The 24,223-nt window shown below is 41.9% G+C and overlaps 1 protein-coding gene across 3 annotated transcripts in view; it reads right to left on the bottom strand.

Moving 5' to 3' along the window:
* The window catches only part of ROCK1 (Rho associated coiled-coil containing protein kinase 1), a 150,666-nt gene extending 131,815 nt beyond the window's left edge, over positions 1-18,851 (bottom strand). Inside the window, exon 1 of one of the 3 annotated variants that reach the window (XM_059706500.1) lies at positions 17,863-18,851. In XM_059706500.1, coding sequence (XP_059562483.1) covers positions 17,863-17,955 — 93 coding nt within the window. In that variant the 5' untranslated portion in view covers positions 17,956-18,851. The remainder of the gene's footprint in view (positions 1-17,862) is intronic. The other 2 variants (XM_059706498.1, XM_059706499.1) reach the window with 2 other exon arrangements.
* Positions 18,852-24,223: the final 5,372 nt, after the last annotated feature.

Genomic DNA, 24,223 nt, shown 5'->3' with positions numbered 1-24,223 from the left:
CTGGCTCCTAACTGCTCACCTGCCTGCCTGCCTGATTGCCCCTAACCTCTCTGCCTGCCTGCCTGATCGCCCCTAACCACTCTGCCTGCCTGCCTGCCTGATCGCCCCTAACCACTCTGCCTGCCTGCCTGCCTGCCTGATCGCCCCTAACCACTCTGCCTGCCTACCTGATCGCCCCTAACCACTCTGCCTGCCTGCCTGATTGCCCCTAACCACCTCTGCCTGCCTGCCAGATTACCCCTAACCACTTGCCTGCCTACCTGACCACCCCTAACTATTTGCTAGGGGTGAGGGCCAACCCTACAAGGGGCTGTCTGCCTACCTGATCACCCCTAACCACTGGTCTGCCTACCTGATCGCCCCTAACCACTAGTCTGCCTACCTGATTGCCCCTAACCACTTTGCCTGCCTGCCTGATTGCCTCTAACTGCTTGCTTGGGGGCAGGGCCAGCCCTGCAAGGGGCCATCTGCCTACCTGATCACCCCTAACCACTGGCCTGCCTACCTCATCACCCCTAATCACTTGCCTGCCTGCCTGATCACCCCTAACTGCTGGTCTGTCTGCCCTACTGCCCCTAACCACTCTGCCTGCCTGCCTGATCGCCCCTAACTGCTTGCTTGGGGGCAGGGCCAGCCCAGCAAGGGGCCATCTGCCTACCTGATCACCCCTAACCACTGGCCTGCCTACCTGATTGCTCCTAACCACTCTGCATACTTGGCCTGATCGCCCCTAACCACTTGCTTGGGGGCGGGGCCAGCCCAGCAAGGGGCTGTTGCAGTTCTGGTCTAACGGTCATTATGGCCATGACGCCGTCATGGTCTCTGGCCTTTTAATATATAGGATACTTCCTGTCTTTGGGAGTTCTTTGATTATTAGGTAGAAAAAGCAAATAGTACAGGGTCCTAAGTGTTATAAGTAGGTACTACATGAACAGAGAAAGGACAAATTAATCAACTGTGGCTTGCTTTGTAAAGATGAAATTTGAGCTGACCCTTAAAAAGAGACTTTAGAAAGAATAAGATGGAGATGAGCAAGCCAATCTATAGTCAAGAAATTCACTTCAAATGTAAAAAGGTGGTTAGGCTAAAAGTAAAAAGATGAGAAATTATATACCATACAAAGAGATACCAAAAGAAAGCTGGATTGAGTATACCATAAAACTTCAGAGCAAAGAAATGACAAGGGACAGGGTAGGAAATTGCATAATGATAAGAGTCAAATCACCGAGAAAGCAAAACAATCTTAAAATGTGTTTGTTCTATACAACAGAGCTGCAAAATACGTGAAGCAAAAATAGACAGAAATGAAGAGAGAAATACACAAATCCACAATTTTCGTTGGCAACCTTGACACACCTCCCTTAACAACTGATAGAACTGGACAGAACATCAGCAAAGAGAATTTAACAACACCAGTAACCAAGAGGATCAAATTGACATTTATGGAACCTTTTACCCACGATAGCAAATTACATTTTTTATTAAGTTCTCATGGAATAATTACCAAGATAGACCATATCCTATGTCATATTTCAATCCTCAACAAATTTATAAGAATTAAAATCAGAGTGTGTGGTCTGACCAAAGGTAATCAAACTAATAGAAATAACAGAAAGAGAGTAATGTTCAAACACTTAGAAACTAAATAAAATATCTACACTAATAAAAGAGAAACATGGTAATTGGCATACGACCGCTACCCTTTTCATTGGCTAATCAGCGAGATATGCAAATTAACTGTCAGCCAAGATGGCGGCCGGCAGCCAGGCAGCTTGAAACTAACATGAGGCTTGGTTGCCTCACTGACGGAGGAAACCAACGTTCCCCGCCTGGCCTGCGGCTGCAGGCCTCTAAGCAGGCAGTTTCAAACATTGTAACAGATACCGCAGGACTTCAGCCAGCAGATTCGCAACATTGTATGCAAAGGCCAGAAACCTACTTTCAGCCGAGGCATAAGAGCTGGAGCCAAGCCTCAAGCTAAAGCTGGCCCAGAATAAAAAAAAAGAAAGAAAGAAAGAAAAAAAGAGTGTTTGGGAACTTCAGTCACTCCCAGCCTGAAAACAGCCCTCAGCCCCTCACCCAGAATGGCCAGGCACCCCAGTGGGGACCCCCACCCTGATCCAGGACACCCTTCAGGGCAAACCAGCCGGCCCCACCCATGCACCAGGCCTCTACCCTATATAGTAAAAGGGTAATATGCCTCCCAGCACCAGGATCAGTGTGACAGGGGGCAGCACCCAAACCCCCTGATTGGCCCTGCTCTGTGAGTGACAGGGGGCAGTGCACCAACCCCCTGATTGGCCCTGCTCTGTGCGTGACAGGGGGTGGCGCCGCAACCTCCCCATCGACCCTGCCTTGAGTGTGACAGGGGACGGTGCCCCAACCCCCCAATCGGCCCTACCCTGAGCGTGACTGAGGGTGGCATCGCTACCTCCCAATCTGCCCTGCTCTGTGTATGACAGGGGCAGCGCCCCATTTCCCCATTCGGCCCGACCCTGATCGTGACTGAGGGTGGCATCACAACATCCCAATCTCCCTGCTCTGTGCATGACGGGGCGGCGCCCCAACTCCCCAATCGGCCCTGCTCTGAGCCCGACCAGGGGCTGCACCTAGGGATTGGGCCTGCCCTCTGCCACCCGGGAGCAGGCCTAAGCCAGCAGGTCGTTATCTCCCGAGGGGTCCCAGACTGCGAGAGGGCACAGGCCGGGCTGAGGAACACCCCCTCCCCCACGAGTGCACAAATTTTTGTGCACCGGGCCTCTAGTTTCTAAATAATCCATGGTCATAGAGAAAGTCTCAAGAGAAATAAAAACACACATTGAAATGAGTAAGAATGAAAATGTAACATATTAAAATTTGTGGTACACAGTTAAAGCAGTGCTAAAAGGGAAATGTATAATACTAAATACTCATATTAGAAAAGAGTAATGATTTTTTAATCAATAATCTAAGTTCATTTCTCAAAAAACTATGAGAGTAAACATAAGAAAGGAAGCAATAAAGAAAAACAAAAATCACTAAAATTAAACACAGAAAACAACAGTGGAAGTTCAATGAAACAAAAACCGGGTTCTTTGACAAGATCAATCAAATTGACAACCCCCTAGCAAGATTGACAAAGAAAAAGAGAAAACACAAAATACTGATATTAAAAATGAAATAGGTGCTATCATACAGATCCTGCAGCTATATGAAGGGTAATAAGGAAATATTATGAACAACTATACATATAAATTTGACAACTACAATGAGACAAACAATTCTTTAAAAAGCACAAATTACGCAACTAACCCAATACAAACAAAATAATTTGAATAATATTATTAATTAATAATGTAAAGCCCACTGAAAAATAAATCTCCAGGTCCATATAGTTTCACTGGAGAATTCTACCAAGTGTTTAAAAAATTAACATCAATTCTTCACAATCTCTTCCATAAAGGAGAAAAGGAAAAAATACTTCCAAAGTCATTTCGTATAGCCAACAGTACCTGGATAGCAACACCAAACAAAGTCATACAAAAAAGAAAAGTACAGACCAATATAGATGCAAACATTCTTAAATAGCCCTGGCCAGTATGGCTCAGTTGGTTAGGCATCATTTTGTGCATCAAAAGGTTGCTGGTTCAATTCCCAGTTAGGGTATATGCCTAGAGTTGTAGGCTTGATTCCTCAGTTGGGGGTGTGGAGGAGGCAGCCAACCGATGTTTCCCTCTCACATCAATGTTTCTCTCTCTCCCTTTCCCTTCCTCTATCTCTAAAAATCAATTTAAAAGATTCAGTACTTATTCAATATTCAAAAATCAACAAGCAACCAACATTATTTACAATAGCAAGACATAGAAGGAACCTAAGTGTCCATCAATGGATGAACAGATAAAGAAACTGTGGTATATATACATACAATGGAGTATTATCAGGCCGTTAAAAAAAAAGAAAAGAAGGGAATCTTGCCATTTGAGACAACATGGATGGGCCTTGAGGGCATTATGCTATGTGAAATAAGTCAAACAGAGAAAGACAAATACTTTTTATGATCTCTTATATGTGGGATCTAAAACAAATAAATGAAATAATTAATTCCAAAACCCCCCCAAAAAAATTAAAAAAAGAAATTAGAACAGTGAGGCAAGAAAGAAGAGCAACAGAAATTACAAATCTATGTTCTTCTCCTTTGAGTTACTTAAAATATTTGATAGTTAAATGCAAAAATAACATTTTCTGATGGGGTTTTCAATGTATATAGCTGTAATATCTAAGACGACTACAACATAAAGGGGAGGGTAAAGGGACCTATATGTGGTAAGGTTTCTATATTCCATATGAAGTGCCAGTAGGATTCTAGATAGACTGTGAAAAGCTAATTATGTATATTGAAATTCCTAGAAGAGCAATCACTAAGGAAACTATACAAAAGATATAATCAAGAACACAACAGACAAATTAAAATGGAATACTCAAGAAATTATAAATAAACCAAAAGGAGCCAGAAAAAGAAAACAAAAATGAAAACACAGGGAATAAACACAAAACAAGTAATAAAATGGGAGACTTAAATTCCAATCTATAATAATAAAAGCATAATATGCTGATTAGACCGGGCAGCTGGACGACCTTCTGAAAGTCATTCCAGACGTCCTTCCAGACGAAGCTGCAGCGGTGGGGGCCAAGGCAGAGGCAGTTAGGAGCAGGCAGGCAGGCAGAGTGGTTAGGGGCAATCAGAGAGGCAGGCGAGTGGTTAGGGGTGATGAGGCAGGCAGGCAGAGGGGTTAGGGATGATGAGGCAGGCAGACAGAGTGGTTAGGGGTGATAAGGCAGGCAGGCAGGTGAGGAGTTAGGAGCCAGAAGTCCTGGATTGCTAGAGGGATGTCCGACTGCCAGTTTAGGCCTGATCCCACAGGAATTGGGCCTAAACCGGCAGTCGGACATCCCCCGAGGGATTGGACATCCCCTGAGGGGTCCTGGATTGCAAGAGGGTACAGGCCAGGCTGAGGGGGACTCCCCTCCCCCATGCATGAATTTTGTGCACCAGACCTCTAGTGCAGGGGTTCTCAACCTTCTGGCCCTTTAAATACAGTTCCTCATGTTGTGACCCAACCATAAAATTATTTTCATTGCTACTTCATAACTGTAATGTTGCTACTGTTATGAATGGTAATGTAAATATCTGATATGCAGGATGGTCTTAGGCGACCCCTGTGAAAGGGTCGTTCGACCGCCAAAGGGGTCGCGATCCACAGGTTGAGAACCGCTGCTCTAGTGTATTAATAATTACATTAAAAGTGAATAGTCTTAGCACACTGATTAAAAGACAAACATAAGCCCTAACCGGTTTGGCTCAGCAGATAGAGCGTTGGCCTGTGGACTCAAGGGTCCCAGGTTCGATTCCGGTCAAGGGCATGTACCTTGGTTGCGGGCACATTCCCAGTGGGGAGTGTGCATGAGGCAGCTGATCAATGTTTCTCTCTCATCGATGTTTCTAATTCTCTATCCCTCTCCCTTCCTCTCTGTAAAAAAATCAATAAAAAATATTAAAAAAAAAAGACAAACATAAATCCATAACATGTTAATATAAACATTTTGAAAACTATTTTTAATTGATAATAATGGCATTATTTTACACTTATACAAATCTCCATTGTCTCATTTAATAGAATACGGCTGGACTATCAAAGCTATCAATCTGTTGCAATACATTGTCTTGGTTGAGGTAAGAAAATCTGACTTCACATAAAGGAAGTTGTTGGAAAAGGATACATTAACAGCATTTTCAAATATTTGTGGAAGTTGTTTTCCACACCAAACATGACAAGAGGTATTTCTTCAAGGTCAGTTGCAATATGGAATTTGAAAATGTACATATGAACTTTTTAAAAAATGTATTTTTATATATTTCAGAGAGGAAGGGAGAGGGAGAGAGAGATAGAATCATCAATGATGAGAGAGAATCATTGATTGGCTGCCTTCTGCACACCCCGCACTGGGGACTGAGCCTGCAACCTAGGCATGTGCCCTGACCCAGAATCAAACAATAACCTCCTGGTTCATATGTCAACGCTCAACCACTGAGCCACACTGACCGGGCTGTACATATGAACTTTTTGCACCCACTTTGCAACATTAAAATAAATTGGTCTATCTTGCACATTGAGTGGATCTTTTACTCATGGATGATCTTACAACATCATGTATTTGTCAGTTAGAAAAGCTCACTGAAGTATGAACTCTTCCAAAAGTTGACATTTCATCATACAATATTGAAAAATCATATTTAATGTCATTATAATCCCATGATAAAAGTTTTCAGGCATTGGAAAGCTGTCAAGCTCAGGTAGCAGATACAAGTATCCAAAATTCTAATTTTTACCTAAAAGCTCTAATTTTCTCACTGACCACAAATATTATCAGTTGTTTTCTAAAAGTCATACTTCAAAATAGTCAGAATAGGTCCTTCCCAAGTGATACATACATACACATAAGTCATACATAGACATATCATTCATATCCAAAGGCCATATTACTGATAGTAACAAATAAATGTACAGTTCCGTCATGGTACCATTCATGCCTTAACCAAGTTTTTTTTTTTTCTTTTTAAGAAGTCCTTTTTTTTTAAAATATATTTTATTGATTTTTTACAGAGAGAAAGGGAGAAGGATAGAGAGTTAGAAACATCGATGAGAAACATCGATCATCTACCTCCTGCACACCCCCCACTGGGGACACGCCCGCAACCAAGGTACATCCCCTTGACCGGAATCGAACCTGGGACCCTTGAGTCCGCAGGCTGACGCTCTATCCACTGAGCCAAACCGGTCAGGGCTAGAAGTCCTTTTTTTTTAAGGTTTATTGAGGTAAATTTACATAAAGAAAAATTCATCCCTTTTTAGGGTTTATTTCTATGAATTTTGTCAAACATATAGTTTAGTTATGTAACTACAACCACCACTACCACCACCACCACAATCAAGATACAGAACACTTTGTCACCCTAAATGTTCCCTCATGCTTCTCTGTAGTTAATCCCGCATCCCATGCCCAGCCCCTGATAAATGTTCAGTTCTGTTATACGACAGTAAGCCATTTACCAAATACAGGAATATTAATTTTTTAACATATTTCCCCATATTTTACTTTATACCTATTTAATGAAATATTACTATTGCCTACTGTTAAATTTTGTACATGTCATTAATCATAACCATTGTGACTGTTCATTTGATTCTACTTCAAATCACCATGCTTCATAGCTTAGATTGACTACCAACACTCACTTTCCAGAGAAGTCAAATCCAGCAAAGATATGTGTTAGCAGGCAGCTATTTGAACATTGCAATACTCTACAGGTTTGGTCAAAGAACTGGCTGCCATCTCTCATCCAGTCAAGTTCTGGACCACTGCTCCAACCCAATCAATAAACAATCTTTTCCCTACTACTTCAGAGCTCATCTTCCCCCGCTCCATTTTTTACCAATCTTCATACTTTTCAATCAATTTAAATATTTTTCAGTTGGTGCATTCTGTATACAAAGCATTCTCCTAAGTGCTATGGAAACACTTTTCTTTGTGGCATATTATCTACAACTTTGGTGCTCATTCTACTGTACTATAGACTAAGGACCTGAAAATCTGCCACTTGCTGGCTATATGCCGTTGGGCAACTCATTTACTTTTTCTAAGGTTTCATTTCATTTACAAAGTGAGAAAAATACTTGCCTCACCCAGTCCAAAGTATTGTTGCAAAGATTAAATAATGAATGTACAATGTCTAATAAAAATGGGTATTTATTGGTTTTTTGGCACCTCATCCAAAATTCAGATATCAAGGGGGAAAATGCCCCACCTATCTATATATATAAAAGGCTAATATGCTAATTGTCCCTCCTACCATCTGACCGGTCACTATGATGCACACTGACCACCAGGGGGCAGACGCTCAATGCAGGAGCTGCCATGACACACACTGGCCAGCACCACAGACCTGGCGCAGGCAAACCAACATTTGGCTCCCCCAAGTGGGACACAGGCCCCACCACCACCCTGAAGTGACACCCCACCAAATCGCAGTCAACGCTGCCAAGACTACATGGCGTAAAATGCGGCCCACAGCCCATCCCAGAAACGGTCACTGTGGGCTCCGGTAATGACATCACATAGCAACGTTTGGCTTCCTCTCCCTAGCAACTAGCCTCCCTGCAGTTTCTTCACCCCAGGAACACAGGTGGAAACATTTTACACTTTAACCAAATGTCTGTGAAGCGTTTCCCATGCCTCATCTCATTAGAGGCACAGAAGTCCTATAGTAGGTCAATAGGCGACTCGGCGGAATCCTATTTTTTCATTAGCTGGAAAAACGGAGATTTAGAAAGTTTAGAAACTTGACCCAACTGAAAAGTAAGAAATGGTGGACCTTGAAAATGACTTCAGGTTTTGTCACTGTGCAGAATATAGTCAAATACTGCTGCAGTTAAATATTTTATCCTTTGTTCTCCCTGCGTGATCTACAATAATAATCTGCTTCATGTTGATATTTACTGCTGTGTTGCTGACAATTACCTGAAGGAGAAGTTGGGGTACTTCACTGGGCTGGGAAAAGTTTAGCTAAATCAGAAAGCAGGTCTAGTTAAGCAAATTTATTCTATATCTATAAAAGGCTAAGTTGACTCGCACATGAGCGATACATATAAAGCTCTTGCTGGTGTGAATAGCACGCGTGTGTTTCCATCTGTCATTGTCGATCATGAATTTGGTTGGCGCTTCTATTATAGAGAAAGGCAGTGCTAAGGATGTCCAACTGCTGGCTTAGTCAGGGAGCGGACCTAAACCATCAGCCAGACATCCCCTGAGGGCTCCCGGATTGCGAGAGGGTGCAGGCCAGGCTGCGGGACCTTCCCACCCCCCCTGCGTGCACGAATTTTGTGCACCGGGCCTCTAGCAATAAAAATAAATAAAGAGGAACAAAGAGGGTGCACAAGGTAGCCTTCCTCTTAGAATATGACATAAGTATAAGTTAGCCTTTCCTCTCTCTGAGACATCAAACTTTGGACATTAATTTTAACATCTAACTTCCTATTAACTGTTTACAAACTATAATGAAAATATATTCTATTATTTCACGATCCCAAACTAGGAAGGCAGGTATATTAGAGAAGTAAAATACATCTATACATTTTAAAGGATACACAAATGAGCAATTCAATCATTACTTTCTCTGTTCAAAAAGTACAAACCCCTGGAGTTATGAACATAACTCACAATTGCAAAAAATAGTAAGTGCCAAATTAACAATTAAAAATTAGTTTAGGATGATCTTTCAAGGCTATACAGAACTAGTTCCAAAAAAAAGCACTTTAAAAAGATGGTTCCTATTCTCAACACCATTTAACTTTTTAGTTTTATTTCTTAAATAAATCAATGATACAACTTTTAAAGTTTTTATCCTAATATATAAAAACCCAGGATCCGTAACGACCAACTGAAGGCTCGACCGAACACCTAAGTCAGTTCTGCTGTCAGTGCTGGGTTGCCGTGGCATTAATTTGACGTTAATGTGGATCAGGCTGGAGAGAGAGGCAGGGTCTGATCCGCAGCCTCCATGGCAGCTGTTGATCAACCGTTACCTCTTTCTCTCTGGGCTTCGCCAGCAGCTGCGCCTGTTTCTCTCTGGGCCTCTGAGGGGGCTGCTGATCAGCCCTGCCTCTCTGATTAGGCCCAGAGACGCTGACTGGCATAGAAACAGACCAATCAGAACCAAATCTGGGTGAACTATGAGGAGCCAATGGTTGCTTAGGGGGCAGAGCTTTTGACACTGACTGACATAGAAATCGACCAATCAGAACCAATTGGCCAGCAGGGGAAGGCAGTTGGGAGCGAGATCAGGCTGGCAGGGGAGGGCCACTGGGGGCGAGATCAGGCCAGCAGGGGAAGGCAAGTTGGGGGCAACCAGGCCGGCAGGAGAGGGTAGTTGGGGGCGAGATCAGGCTGGCAGGGGAGGGCAGTTGGGAGCAACCAGGCCAGCAGGGGAGGGCAGTTGGGGGCGAAATCAGGCCAGCAAGGGAGGGTAGTTGGGGGTGAGATCAGGCTGGCAGGGGAAGGCAGTTAGCGGTGACTAGGCAGGCAGAGGCAGTTGGGGGTGAGGTCAGGCTGGCAGGGGAGAGCAGTTGGGGGCGAGATCAGGCCGGTAGGGGAGGGCAGTTAGGAGTGATCAGGCAGGCAGAGGCAGTTAGGGGTGATCAGGCAGGCAAGCAGAGGGGTTGGGAACCTAAACCGGCAGTCGGACATCCCCCAATGGGTCCCAGATTGGAGAGGGTGCAGGCCAGGCTGAGGGACACCCCCCCCACTCTGTGCATGAATTTCGTGCACCGGGCCACTAGTGGAAGTATAATAAAGATTCACAGAATTTTTTTTTTTTTTTAGTGCTCACAAGTTTATATTTTTAGATTTAATAAAGATTCTTGTGTATGTTCTAAATACACAAACAGTTTTGCAAGTTTACATACATGCCTTAGGACACTTATACTAGGTAGGTAAATCACATTTAAAAATTGGTCTTCGTAAAAAAATCTTCCCAAAGAGCTTTTACAAACAGCAGGCAGAAGAAAGTGTTCTATGTTTACAGTGTTAAATGCTGATTCTCCCATTTCATAATGGCCTCAACCACCCCTCTGCTCAACCCAAAATTTTGTTTTCAATAGCCAGTGTACTCCAAATAGAAGTCCCCAATGTCGTAAGTCAGGGCTTACTGCTGCTTCTCCCTACACAGCCTGGCAGACCTAGAGCTTCCCCACTGCTGGGAGGCAGGGCCACAGCAGGAGCAAAGCTTCCCTTACAACCAAAAGGGACTCAGAGAAGCCTGTACCATAGTTAAGTTTAAGGATCTGGGTGACTGAATGGCACCAAAACTGGGGTTCATATCTCGATCTTCATTTAAAAATGAAAATGCCATATTGAGGCTGGGTGTCTCATTTGTAGTCAGGTGATGCAGCAATGACTGCACAGGTGGAGAGAAGGGAGGACATGTACCTGGGTACATAGGGGAGATTCACAAAACTTTTAGAGACACAATAGATATCAGCAACTATATGGCTCAACTCTTTATTTTACAAATGGGGGGACTGAAGCCCAGATAAGAAAAAATATTTACTTGGTTACAGAGAGTTAATAGCAAAATAAGGATGTCCCAATGCTCTGAGTTTCCAGTCCAGTGTTCTTTTTACTAGATCACGCTAATAGCATATTTTTAAAAATAAATATTTTTCCATTATGAAATGCAGTACCATCTGCTCATCTTGTACACAGGTGTGCGGTATCCATCAGATGCTCTCTAAACTTACACTAAATGAATGTATCTCTATTTTAGTGGGGATGGGAATGGGGAAGTGAAGCTACTGGACTATCTTCAACACTAGGACTCATTTTGTAGTATTTCCTAATATGTGGGCTTTTCTGTCATTTACCAGAATCTCTAGTTCTCGCCATATATACACAGTATCAAAACTTATAATCTTGAAATAAAATTAAACTGTAAAATAATACAAAACGTAATCTAAACTGAGAATTTACTCTTTGTTCATTATAAAATTTTACATGTGGCTCCTTCTCGATTAAAAACATTTCTGACTCAGAGATTAATGAATGGCCCAATTCATGTTTCAGCTGTTACTCTGAGCCACCTCTCTATACACCCACAGGATGCTTGTAGTGCAAGAGAGTCTATTTATCGAACACATACTGAAAGTATAAAAGACACACAGAAAGAGAGCAACAACTAAATTTCCACAAACCAGCTCTCAACTGTTTTTCTTATCAATCTAAACCCTTGGCACAAAGTAAGTATGTTATAAATCATGACTAAATGAATGAAGTCTCCAAAATCCCCTCCTCATGCTACTAAAGTCCATCTAAATGCCTCCATTTTCAGTTACAATTGCTGTAGACACTTCAATTAAGTACAGCTGGATTATGAATTTATGGGAATGGCTTAAGGTACCAGATAAATTATCAACTTCCAGACTAAGCATAATGACTAGCATATAACAATACTATAAATATGACAAAAATAATAGTTAGCAATTAATAAATGCTTACTAGATGCCATATGCTGTGATTGCTTTGTCTATATTACTTAACCCTTAAAACAATCTAGTGCTGTTATCCCCCAGTTTCCTGAAGATAAAACGAGCTTTGAGAGGTTAAAATAACTCACCAAAAATCATCTAGTAAGTACACTGCAGAGTCTACATATGAATTCAAGTTTAGACCCCACACAAAGATTTGCTAAATAAATCAATAGAGTAATTTGTTTTTTAAAAAATTCTTGCAACATATTAACATCAAGACAGACTGGTCCAAATTAACCAGATATGCAACTGATACTGGTAACACCCATTAACTCATAAATTATGAACAATGGCAGGCAAATAGCTTTAAGGCCCAAAGTTTTAATGGCTCCAGGTCTTTTCATTCCACTAACAGTACTTTATCCTTAAATGAGATCAATTCAACTGGCAGGACATGCAGAGGGATAAAACAGTAATATAGAATCTGGAATACTAGCCAAAATCTGTTGAAATAATCTAATCTGTGGTTTAGGATTGTCAAAATTAATGTTCAAAACAAAAATTCCAATTTAGCGATGGTGATGATAAAACTGGTTTAAGTGCATGGGAGAAAGCTTACTTTGAAATAGGAAGAATCTGAATGATAACATGACATCAAAGTAAAGTTGCCTAGTAGATAGTCGAATATATAGGATTTACGCCCACGCTCCCCCCTCCAAAAGAAAAGAATGAAAAATAAAGATTTGGATAGCATGGGCATAGAAATAATAGCAGTTGAAGCTGTAAGAATGGATAAACTCACCCCGCTGGCAAAGCTCAGTAGTTGAGTGCAGGCCTATGAACCAGGAGGTCACTGTTCCATTCCCAATCAGGGCACATGCCTGGGTTGTGAGCTCAATCCCCTGTAGGGGGCATGCAGGAGGCAGCTGATCAATGGTTCTCTCTCATCATGGATGTTTCTATCTCTCTCTCCCTCTCCCTTCCTCTCTGAAAATAATAAAGACATATTTAAAAAATGGATAAACTCTCCAAGAGAGTGAAGAGAAAGATAAATATTATAGGCCAAAAGACTGAGGCTAAGAGGAAAAGAAATCAGCAACGGAAAGATGGAAAACACTAGGTCAAGAAGCCCAAGAAAAGAGAATTTAAAAGAAGCAAAGCTCAAAATGAACACCTGATACTTAGATTTGCCTTCTACATTCCCCCCCAAAAAAACTAGCCCTGACTGAGTAGCTCATACATCAACATTGTGGGTTTAATCCCTGGTCAGGGTACATATAAGAATCAACCAATAAAGGCATAAATAAGTGAAACAACAAATTGATGTTTGTTCCTCTCTCTCCCTCCCTCAAATTCAATAAAAAAAAAAAAATTCTTAATGTTTTAAAAAGCTAATAAAATATGGTAGCAACAAATATGTACAAAGGGGACAGCAGTGTTAGAATGCAGTATGCACTGTTCAACTAATATTGGTTCCCTTCCGTCCTTTCTACACACCCCATTGCTACACCTCTACCAGCTAAACAAAAACTAAAAAAAAAGGTCATGCTCTTAACTAGCATACTACAGGAGTGTGCTAAACGTGCTACAGGCAAGATAACTGTATTTTCAAGAAATGTTAAACTTCAAAACAAATCTACACCTGACCCTCTTACCAACTTAACTATTGAGAAATTATTAGCAGCCCCAGATAAAAATAATTCTGAGGTTAAAAAAAAAAAGTTGAAAAAGGAAAACAGTTCTTGATAATCACTATACACTATAACATGGACCATTAAATAATAGAATCATTAGGATACTGGAAAGAATCTGACTTACAAAAAACCAAGGTTGAGCAATTTGGATGATCTGGGAAATAAGTAAATAGTTATGATATTATATTAGTATATGCAGACTATTTATCACTTTTGATTTGCAATATGAAAAATGAACTTATCTAGTCCTTAGAATAAATTACGTTTTCAAGAAAAGGCTGGATAACCACTTATCAGTGCTCTTTCCAGCTACAGTATTTTAAAAGTAGTTGAGTAACAAAACAAAGCTATTTGGTGGGTAAGGTCGTTTAAAAGACATTTGCCAGCAAACTCTCCTAGTACTAAATGGTTTAGGAACGTTCACTTCTGAAGAGTGGATCTAGTCAAGGAAGTAGAGAATAAACATAATCTGAGATTACAAAACAACCCCATAGAACTTGAGTACTGCACATGGCACATAATGCATACTCAGTAAGTATCACTTGAAAAAATCAACCAAGGCCAAAACAATAGAGAAAGGCAAATGTGGTATTGTCCCGCCCCGGCATGTGTTGTTCAATGGTTAGAGTGTCAGCCTGCTCACAGAAGGGTGGAGAATTCAATTCCCAGTCAAGGGCATGTACCTGGGTTGCAGGTTCCATCCCTGGTCCTGGTCGGGGCAACGAATAGATGGGCGTCTCTCATATGAATGTTTCTCTCTCTCTCTCACTCTCTCTCTCTCTCTCTCTCTCTCTCTCTCTCTCTCTCACCCCCACTCCTCCCTGCCTCCCTTCCTTCCATTCTCTCTAAAAAGCAATGAAAAAAATATCCTCCAGTAAAGATTAACAAAAAATAAATAAATAAAAATAAGTAGGTTATTGTCCCTATGATACATGAGATGTGTCCAAAGTCCAGACAGAGAAGAGTAAGAACAGACTCATAGAAAAAGATAAAATTACCTGATAGGTCATTCTCAACAGTAGAATAAATGAATGACTACTTAATGATAAACATAAAATATCACGCAAAGAAATTCATACTAGCCCAGCCAGGTGTAGCTCAGCAGTAGAGCGTCGACCTAGGAACCAAGAGGTCACCGGTTCGATTCCCGGTCAGGACATATGCCCAGGTTGTGGGCTTGATCCCCAGTGGAAGGCGTGCAGGAGGCAGCCAATCAATGATTCTCACTCATCATTGATGTATCTATCTCTCTCTCCCTCTCCCTTCCTCTCTGAAATCAATAAAAATATATTTTTTTTAAAAAAAGAAATTCATACTAGACACTACAAAACTGGAAAAAGGATTTTGTCTCCAAATAAAATTTTAATCTTTACAAGTTCAGATTAATAGGGTGATAAATCTCAACAGCTATCAATAAACAATTATGAAACTAAACCAAAAAAAGAATGAAGATTATAAGATTACAAGAGGGAAAAATCTGTCTACTGACTACCTTCTTTTTTAAAATGTTCTTTCAGAAATACCTGGCCATCCTCACTCTAAAAAGCTTTGATTGCCTACCTTCTTGACTCTTCCTTTGTTCAACTTTCATCTTTACCATTTTATCATTACATCACTTTCAATTTGCACCTCTGTACAAATTACTTCCAAATTGTTATCTTTAATTATGAGCCGAGTTTCAAATTGCAATAGTCTATAAGTCATTTATTTGTGGTTGTCCAGTTTCCACTCAAACAAAACAAATCTAACATTGAATGTATCTGTTGCCTATTCTTTCTAAGTTATTTCCAAAACTAACTTTGCTTTTCTCACCAGTCTCACTATATAATCCAGGCTCAAAATTTTTAGGATCATCTGACTAGTGTCTCTCTCTCTCTCTCTCTCTCTCTCTCTCTCTCTCTCTGGTTCCCTCTTCTCCTCCCCAATCCTGTCAATCAAGTTCCAGCAATGCTTCCTTCTCCATTCTAATATCCCAATTTGGGGCTTTAATAATTTCTGGACTATTATAATAATTTTTTTAAATCTCCCCAATCTCACCGCATCTCCAGTCTCTTTCCACATAACCTATCCTGCACACAACTACCAGGTTCATTTTTTCATTCATCTTGGCATAGTGTTGTTTACAAATATTTAATGGTCAAAATATCCTAAATTTAAACTCCTTAGCCTAACAATCAAATTCTCCACATTCTAACCCCAATCTATCCTTCCAACTTTATCTTCTGTTCCACCTAAACATGTCATAGCCAGTCATGTCTCCACCCTCTACATACTCATACTATTCTCCACTACCCCTATGAATACACTATCTAAATCCTACCCATCCATCATAAAGCATACCCTGGCTCTCCCAACTCTCAGTGACTGCTCCCTTTCAATACCCAAGAACATATATTACCTATACCGAACATTTGAAATTTATCATGTATTTTCTCAATCTGTGAAATGTTTTGCTTGGTTTCTATGTATGTATGTACGTATGTGAGATTAGGTCTGGTTTTCCTAAATAGACTAGAGTTTCAAGGAAAGAGTTCAAGATTTACATTTCCTTGCAGCCTCCACATTTCAATAAATCTCTGAGGTACCCACCAAATGAAGCTATGGCAAGAGGCTAGAAGACAACTAAAATATGAAAACAAAACAAAACAAAAAACTACTATACCCTCTCTACTTCATAGACTAAAAATATCAAAAAGCAAAGTAAAATCAAACATACTAATATGGAAATTGGATATGAAAAGAATTAAACTTCCTCTAAGTTATAGAAATCCTTACTAGAAAGATGTATCCTAATTCCTCCCACTTCTCCCATTCAATAAAAGGTTTTAAATTGTATTAAGCATCAATCCTGCTTTCTGTTTCTCAATATGAAGAGCATCCACAATGTGGGTGAGTGAGACATTTCAAACATACAACTCACAAGACTCATTTCCATAATCAAGGATTCTTAGAGTAATCTTGAAAGCTTTGGGGGGAAAACTTTCTTGCAAAACCATACACATTTAAAAATATACACAGGTATGTAGAATAACTAATTGTTAATTTTAAACAATCTACATGATTTTCCTGATTCAAGATGAAATTTTTTATGGTATTATTTCTCTGGATGGCATTATAGTATTTTGTTCACTTAATCTTAATACTTAATATTGTGTACGTCTAACATTAATTCTGAGGAAACTGTAAATTACTATCCATGTACATACTCCCTGCAATTTTAGAGAGTATATGGTTTTGTTTGGACTAAAATAAAATTATTACGTAAGTTTTAGTTTTCAGTAAGGTAAAAGAAGAAACTCGCTTACAAAAAAAGTATTACTATTAAAAGAAATTGACAAAACGTAAAAACTCCAATTACTTGTCTATGCTATCAACCACTGAAGGATTTTTAAAATAGGATTTGGGTCTTTCATGTCCTAAAATCTTCTTTAGAAAGCTTTAAAAGTGACACTGTTAAGCATAATAGCACCAAAAAGGGCAGTTATGATAAAATATACGTGCGGTCCTTTTGTAATCAATAATATTGCAATATTATGATGACCTAGCATCAGTTTCCTTGAGTTTTTTAGACTTAACAGTCCAGCAAAATGTTCCTTCAGACTCAAGTCACCTGTAACATTTTTGACTCAAAAATCACTTCCTCGACATGATTCTCTATTGCCACTTCCACATCTGCAAACTAACTTAGGAGCCAAATCCTAAATGAAAAGTGGTCTTTCCGATAACACTGTCACACCGATCAGAAAGATTAATATAACTAAGACCGCCATGCAACAAACCGTATTCGTAGCAGTAATGACTTGGACGTGGTTAACTTTTTATATGCTGCCTGCAATAGAGGTTTATGAGTATCTTTTGTGTAATGTTGAGCTGAGCCAGAGCTAAGAGTTCAGAGAGCAGCTAGTGCGGTCAGTCCAGTGACAAACAGGGCCACACAGCATGCGACTTCAGAGGTGCTCCAAGATTCTTCGGGGGCACAACACCAGACTTGGCTGTTTTCCCAAGATTATGGACAGCCCGTCACCTTCTTTGGCAGATCACTAGCCCGAAAGCCAGAGGAAGGCAAACGCAATCATCCCAGACAAGCCAAAGAGGACAGGGCTACTCACCAGCAAACAATCAGAATTCACTTCCGACTTGGGATCCCGCAGCAGGTTGTCGATTTTTTCAAACCGCGTCTCAAAACTGTCCCCAGTCGACATGTTGCTGCTGCTGCTGTGACAATACCCCGGTACCAGCACCAGCAGCGGAAAGCAATTTCAAGCAACTTCCTCCGTGGGTGGGTTCGCGGCCGCGGGGCGCAGGAGCCGGAACCTCAGGGTCCCCAGGTGCGCCCAGTTCCCCCTCCTCCTTCCCCTCACTGAGGGGATCTCCGCTCTCCAGACCCCGGGCCCGGGGCAAGCGCGACCCACAGCCGCTCGGACGCCCAAAGTCGCATCCCACCCGGCAGCCCCTCACCACAGCCGACAGTGCCGTCGCCACCGGCCGCGTCGCTCCCGCGAGGTGCTTCAGCCTAGCGGGCCCGAGCCGCCGGCGCCATGGAGGGCTCCCCGTCCCGAGATGGGCAGGAGGGGGGCGAGACGGAGCGGCAGGGTGGAGGCTCCTCCGGGCAGCAGGGGAGGGAAAAGAGGAAAGGCGCCGGCGAGAGTGGGTGCGGAGCTGTGCCAGCTGCTACCGCCGCCGCCGGGGCCACGGGCGGGCCCGCTCCGCGCTGAAGCGTCGTAGGCGGGCTAGCCCCGCATCCCCAGCGCCGCTTGGCCCGGTCTGCCTTCCTGACCCGTGTCGGCCGAGAGCGGGTCCTCGCGGGGTAGCCTCACTTTCCTCTTTCGTCCCGTCGCCTCTGGGGCGTCTGCCGCGGTGTCCGGCGGGGCAGGCAGGGCGAGGTCGGCGCCCGATGGAGACTTGGGAAGGCTGGAGAGCGGGCGGTGAGGAAGGCGAGCGTCGGGTCCTGGCGACGGCTGATGGGGGAGCTTCTGGGAGGCGCCGGTGGCCCGGGCTGGGGAAAGGGCAAGTGGCGAAGGCGAAAGCCCGGGGGGTGGGGCGAGGGGGGCCGTGAGGGACTAATATGTCCGTCTTCCTGTTTAAACAAACGGAGACCGCCGGCGTGGACTGCGCATGCGGGGCGCGGACGCTCGGAAGGGGAACCGGCGGGGCCCCGCGCGCGCGCGCGCACGCCGGCGCCTCCACAGAGCCGGACTGGGCGGGGCGGAAGGCGGGGCGCGCCCGGGGCTTCGTGGACCGCCCCGGGCGGCTGGCCACCGGGAGCAGCCGACAGGGCGCGGCGGCCGGCACAGCCCCGGCTTTGGCCGGCTGTGAGGAGCCACGCAGGGCTCCAGAGCGGCTGTGGAGGGCGGGCGGGCGGGGCGGGGCGGACCTCGCAGCCTCCGGCCGGGTCCTGGCCGCTGCCCCAGCTCTGCTTCCTCCCGGCTGCCATCGTCCGGAGAGTTCTGACCAGAAAGAAAGGATGCTTACTGTTATTTTGGAGATAGGGCTTTGGGGTTTTGTTTTCCACTTTTTTTTTTTTGGTGGATTTTTAAATTTTATTTTTGTTTTTAAGGCAAGACGCTTGTTCGCCGGCAGGCCCCAGCCGTTTAGCACCAGCGGGGTTTGGTTTGGGGGCCCTCCGTGAACCCCACAACGTTTAACCAGCCTAGAAGTCGGTGGGAAAATTACCAAGCAAATTAGTGCTCAGTCCTCCTAAGCCGAACGTGTGTGTCAGGGGAGCATTAAAATACTGACTCCAGGAAAGAGAGTCAATGGAAGTCAAGCTCAATTTATTCTTTTTAAAAACGGGAAATAATCTCAGAAAAAAGCCATTAAAGTTATTTATACTGGTTCTCCCACAGCATTAACACTCCCATTGTATTTCTCTTCTTGCTCTGAAAGCCTCCCGCTGCAAGTTCAAAACGTTCAGCGAAACAGAATTGTGATTTTAGCAGAGCTTATTAGAACATCAGAACAACAGGCATTTCCTCCCTGATTCAGTTGCTTCATGGACTGCGGTGTGAGGGTGAAAGGCTTGTTACTCAACCGGCTGATAAGTTCTTCGCTGCTTTCAGTAGGAAATCGACCTCTGTTTTTAATCAATCTTAGTTTGTAGCTTTAGGTCAAATAGAAAACGTGGATGTTTTGCTTAATGCTACAGATGAACCACTTTTCTTTCTGCATAAAAAGCGTTGGGCAGCATCTGGATAGTCCGACAACTTCATGACGAGAGTCAGAGTTTAAGAAAATGTTAGATATATTGTTTGAAAAATGACTATTCTGTTTTCGTTGTATTATATACAAGAAATATTTAGATATAAAATCCACTGTAGAAATCAAGGTAGGAAGTAAGTTCACAAGAATCATATCAAAGACAACCATTAAACAAATACAGGTATTTCATTAAATACTTTTGCAGTGACTTTTCTTGGCTCTGATATTTTAAGCCAGTCATGTGAATTATATTTATTTTTAAGCGTAGGGCTTAAAATAAATCTGGCAGTTGCCCTAAAATTTCTTAAACACTGCTTGTCCTTTTTACCATTTTTAGGTATTTTTAGGAATTTTGTTGTTTTGCAGAGACTATGAGCATTACGTTGCTTTCTATTTGGACATATATGATAAAGTGCAGGTAGGTCATCTATGAGTGGCACTGATAAATATAAGTGGGACTGAAAACCAACCTGACAAAGCTGCTAGAAGTACCTGTGCAGCCTATATATTTTACTTATCTATAAGGTTAGTCTGATGATTGTAACCCACACTAGTTGTCTTGTACCATAAGATAGATGGACTCTATCAATGTTTTGTAATTTCTGAATAAAGTCCTCAGCTATACAGGATAGAATCATGACATTAAAGTTCCTTCCAACTTGAAAATTCTGTCTAATTGTGACTAATTTCTTCAAAAGTATTGTGGATATTTGAGGTTACCCTTAAAATATATATTAAGATCCTAAGTCAAATGCAAAATCCTGATATTATGTATAAATATAATAAAATATTAATTATATATACTGAGTGCTTATCATGTGCTGGGCACTAATCCCTGAATTTTATACATAGTATTTATTAAAACTTTAAAAGAACTCAGCTATGATTATACTTACATCATAGATGGGGAAACTGAGGTGCAGCAAGGTTGGACTTAATTAGGCTAAAGGTTTTTGCTCAAGGTTACAACAACTGAGATTGGAACAGAGGCAGTCTCCTGAGTCCTCATTCGTAGCTGCTGAGTATGCTAACACTATCCAATCCTAATACAATACCAAGTATTTCATAATTGTATTCTTTACATTAGCACAGATTTTAATGATTCCATGTAAAAGAGGAATTTTAAAGTTTGCAATTTGATCGGTATGATTACACTCCCTAGGGAAGGGTGTCAAATGCTTTTGGCATGATTCAGAATAAAGAGGACCTTGACAATGTTCAGCAACAGTGGCTTGACTAGAGGTTCCCAAATACTAGGTCCAAGAACCACTGTCAGTTATTGATGGAGTTTTCCTTACCTGAACCCAAATAAGAAGAATCTATAATAATAAAAGCATAGTATGCTAATTAGACTGGACTGTCTTCCAGATGAAGCCGGGGCTGCGAGGGAAGCCAGTGCTGGCAGCTGGGGGAAGGAAGGCCTACTTTTGCATGCATTTCGTGCATTGGGCCTCTAGTAAAGATATAATACTATATGTTTTCATAAAAAAAATTCTAATTCAGTCTGAAATCCTCTTTATTACTTTTTTAAAAAATTCAATGTACTTTAAGAAGCAAGAGTAATAGTAAATGGTACAGTTTTAATTATTCTTACTTACAAATTTAAAAATTACAACGTTAACAACTCTATACAATTATATAGATTAAGTTAGTCATACCTTAATTTTTCTGGTTTTGGGAATTCAGAAATCTGGAAATGTATAATTTAGATGAGACTCGTTCTAGGACCTAATGAAGAGACTGCAGTGCTGAAAGAATTTGAATGAGACAAATTTGGGAGAGATCATGGAAAAACATCAGAAGGATTTGAGTGTAGACTTGTGTATAGTGAAAGACAATTAAGTTGAGCATTCCTTTGCTTTTGGTTATTTGGTAGGAAATAGAGTCAGTTTAATGTTTATGGAATTCCTTTCATAAACATTGATGTGGTAGCTAACCTCCAAAGTTGGCCCCCAATGAACCATGTCTTCCAGTATTCAGGGCCTGTGGAACTCTCTCCACTGAATCTGGGCTAGGGCCTAATGACCTGCTTTAACCAATAAATGCAGTAAAAATGGCCCTGTGCCTGTGTCAGGCCTAAACTTTGAAAGTTTGCCTGGAAACTAACAGTTCAGTGCTCTGGGAAGTCCAACTAAACTAAGATCACCTGGTGTGAGAAAACCCAAGCTAACTAACCACATGAAGTGGTCACAGAAAAGACAACTGAGGAATCCAGGAGACCCTGAAAACAGAGACTCCAGATTTATGACCCAAGTTGTGCCATTCATGTCAGCAGCCCCTAGCCATTTGAAACACCCCAGATGACACCATGTGGAGCAGAAACAAGTTAATCCCTCTGAGCATTGCCCACATAGCATTAATGAAAAAATAAAAAAAAAATGGTTGCTCCTTTAAGCTAGTAACTTTTGGGGTAGTTTCTTAGCAAAAGATAACCAAAGCAGTTGAATTTCATGAAAAGAATTATTGATAGTTAAGTATATATAGAGATACTAGAGGCCCAGTGCACTGGGGTTGGAGGGTCCCTCAGCCCAGCCTTGCACCCTCTTGCAGTCTGGGACCCCTCACTCCTTACCACCTGCCTGCTTGCTGCTCCTTACTGCTCAGCTCTCTGCTCCTTAGCACTGCTGCAGAGGCAGGAGAGGCTCCCACCACCACCACTGCACTCACCAGCCTTGAGCCCAGCTTCTGGCTGAGCAGTGCTCCTCCTGTGGGAGCGCACTGACCACCAGGGGACAGCTCCTGCATTGAGCATCTTCCCCCTGGTGGTCAGTGTGCATCATAGCCACCAGTCGTTCTGGTCATTCCACTGTAACGGTCACTTAAGCTTTTATTATATAGACTAGAGGCCCGGTGCACAAAATTCATGCACAGGTAGGATCCCTAGGCCTGTCCAGCGATCAGGGCCAATCAGGGCTAATCAGGTTCCCTGCTTCGCTGCCTCCCCCCCTCCCTGCCTCCTCACCTCCTCCTTCCCTCACTTCCTCAGTGCCCTGCCACCATCGCTGGTCACCTGCCATGTTCCGCACCATCCCCTGATGGTCAGCACACATCATAGCGAGCAAGAGAACTCCCAGTCTCCCGGTCGAACTCCCAAGGGGACACTTTGCATATTAGCCTTTTATATATAGAGATATATTTGGAGTACCTGTTATACTTTTTAATACCACTATAGAAAAAAGCTGTCCACAATGGAGCATTATAAAGGAATGACAAATTAACTCATATTTACTGTCTTCACTTCAACAAAAGAAATGTCAATCTTTTTAAACAAATTAAGGAATGCTTCCAGATTTTCAAATTATTATAGTTATCATATTCCCATATAAACATTTTACCTGTTTTTTAGATATATTTTTCAATTTAATGCATGCAGACTCATGTCTATTCTGTTTAAAAAACATACCAAAAATGTAGGTACATACTGTAACTTACATATCAATTATAATAATTTAGTGCCATAAATTGCCTGTAATTTCAAAAATGCATACCAGAGATGTGTTAAGAATGTAATATGGCTAATTTTCTACAGAAACTTTAGTTAATATTTCCAAGAAACTAAGATGCTTGTTATTTTTAATATAACATTCCAAAAAGGCATTAAATTTTTTAAAATGTAGAACAATTTTACTTGATTCTAAACAATGTTAGTAAACAGAAAGTTGTGAAATTTTAGGTTCATTTCTGATTTAAGAGGTTGGTTTTATATGATTAATATTTACCCCAAAGTAAGGTATATGCACTTATTTTTCTTTATTGGAGGCAGCCAATCAAAATAAATCGAGTGGAATATGTTCCTTTACATAGGAGTACCTCTTTCGAAGGGCATTCAGACTTGAGAGTCAGTGTATTATGACATTTTTAGATCTGCTACAGCCTTGGTGCCACTCAGGGAGAGCTGGGATTATGGGCATCTATCAATATTATAGCAAGGAAAAGTGTAGGGCAAGCTGTGAACACAGAGTACCCTTAAGGACTTCTGACTCAGCCTGGAATGACTTCCTCTAACATCTGTTTTTTATTTCTTAGAAGTTGCTGTTCCATTTAACTGCAAAAATACTTGCATTGACCCTAAAAACAGAATAGAGAAACAGATTTCTGTAAAACAATTACTTCCCTGCTCTATGCCATTATCATCTTGGGGACCCTATTGTTACCACACTAACATAACCAAGCATGCAAATGATTGATATTAAAATTTATTCCAAGGGTGTGGACTATTATGTTTGTGACCACCCTCCCCCTCCCCTGAGATGATGGGCGTATGATCACAGT

The sequence above is a fragment of the Myotis daubentonii genome, chromosome 8 (assembly GCF_963259705.1).
Source record: "Myotis daubentonii chromosome 8, mMyoDau2.1, whole genome shotgun sequence".
NCBI lineage: Eukaryota > Metazoa > Chordata > Mammalia > Chiroptera > Vespertilionidae > Myotis > Myotis daubentonii.
This window is presented reverse-complemented; position numbering and strand designations above follow the sequence as displayed.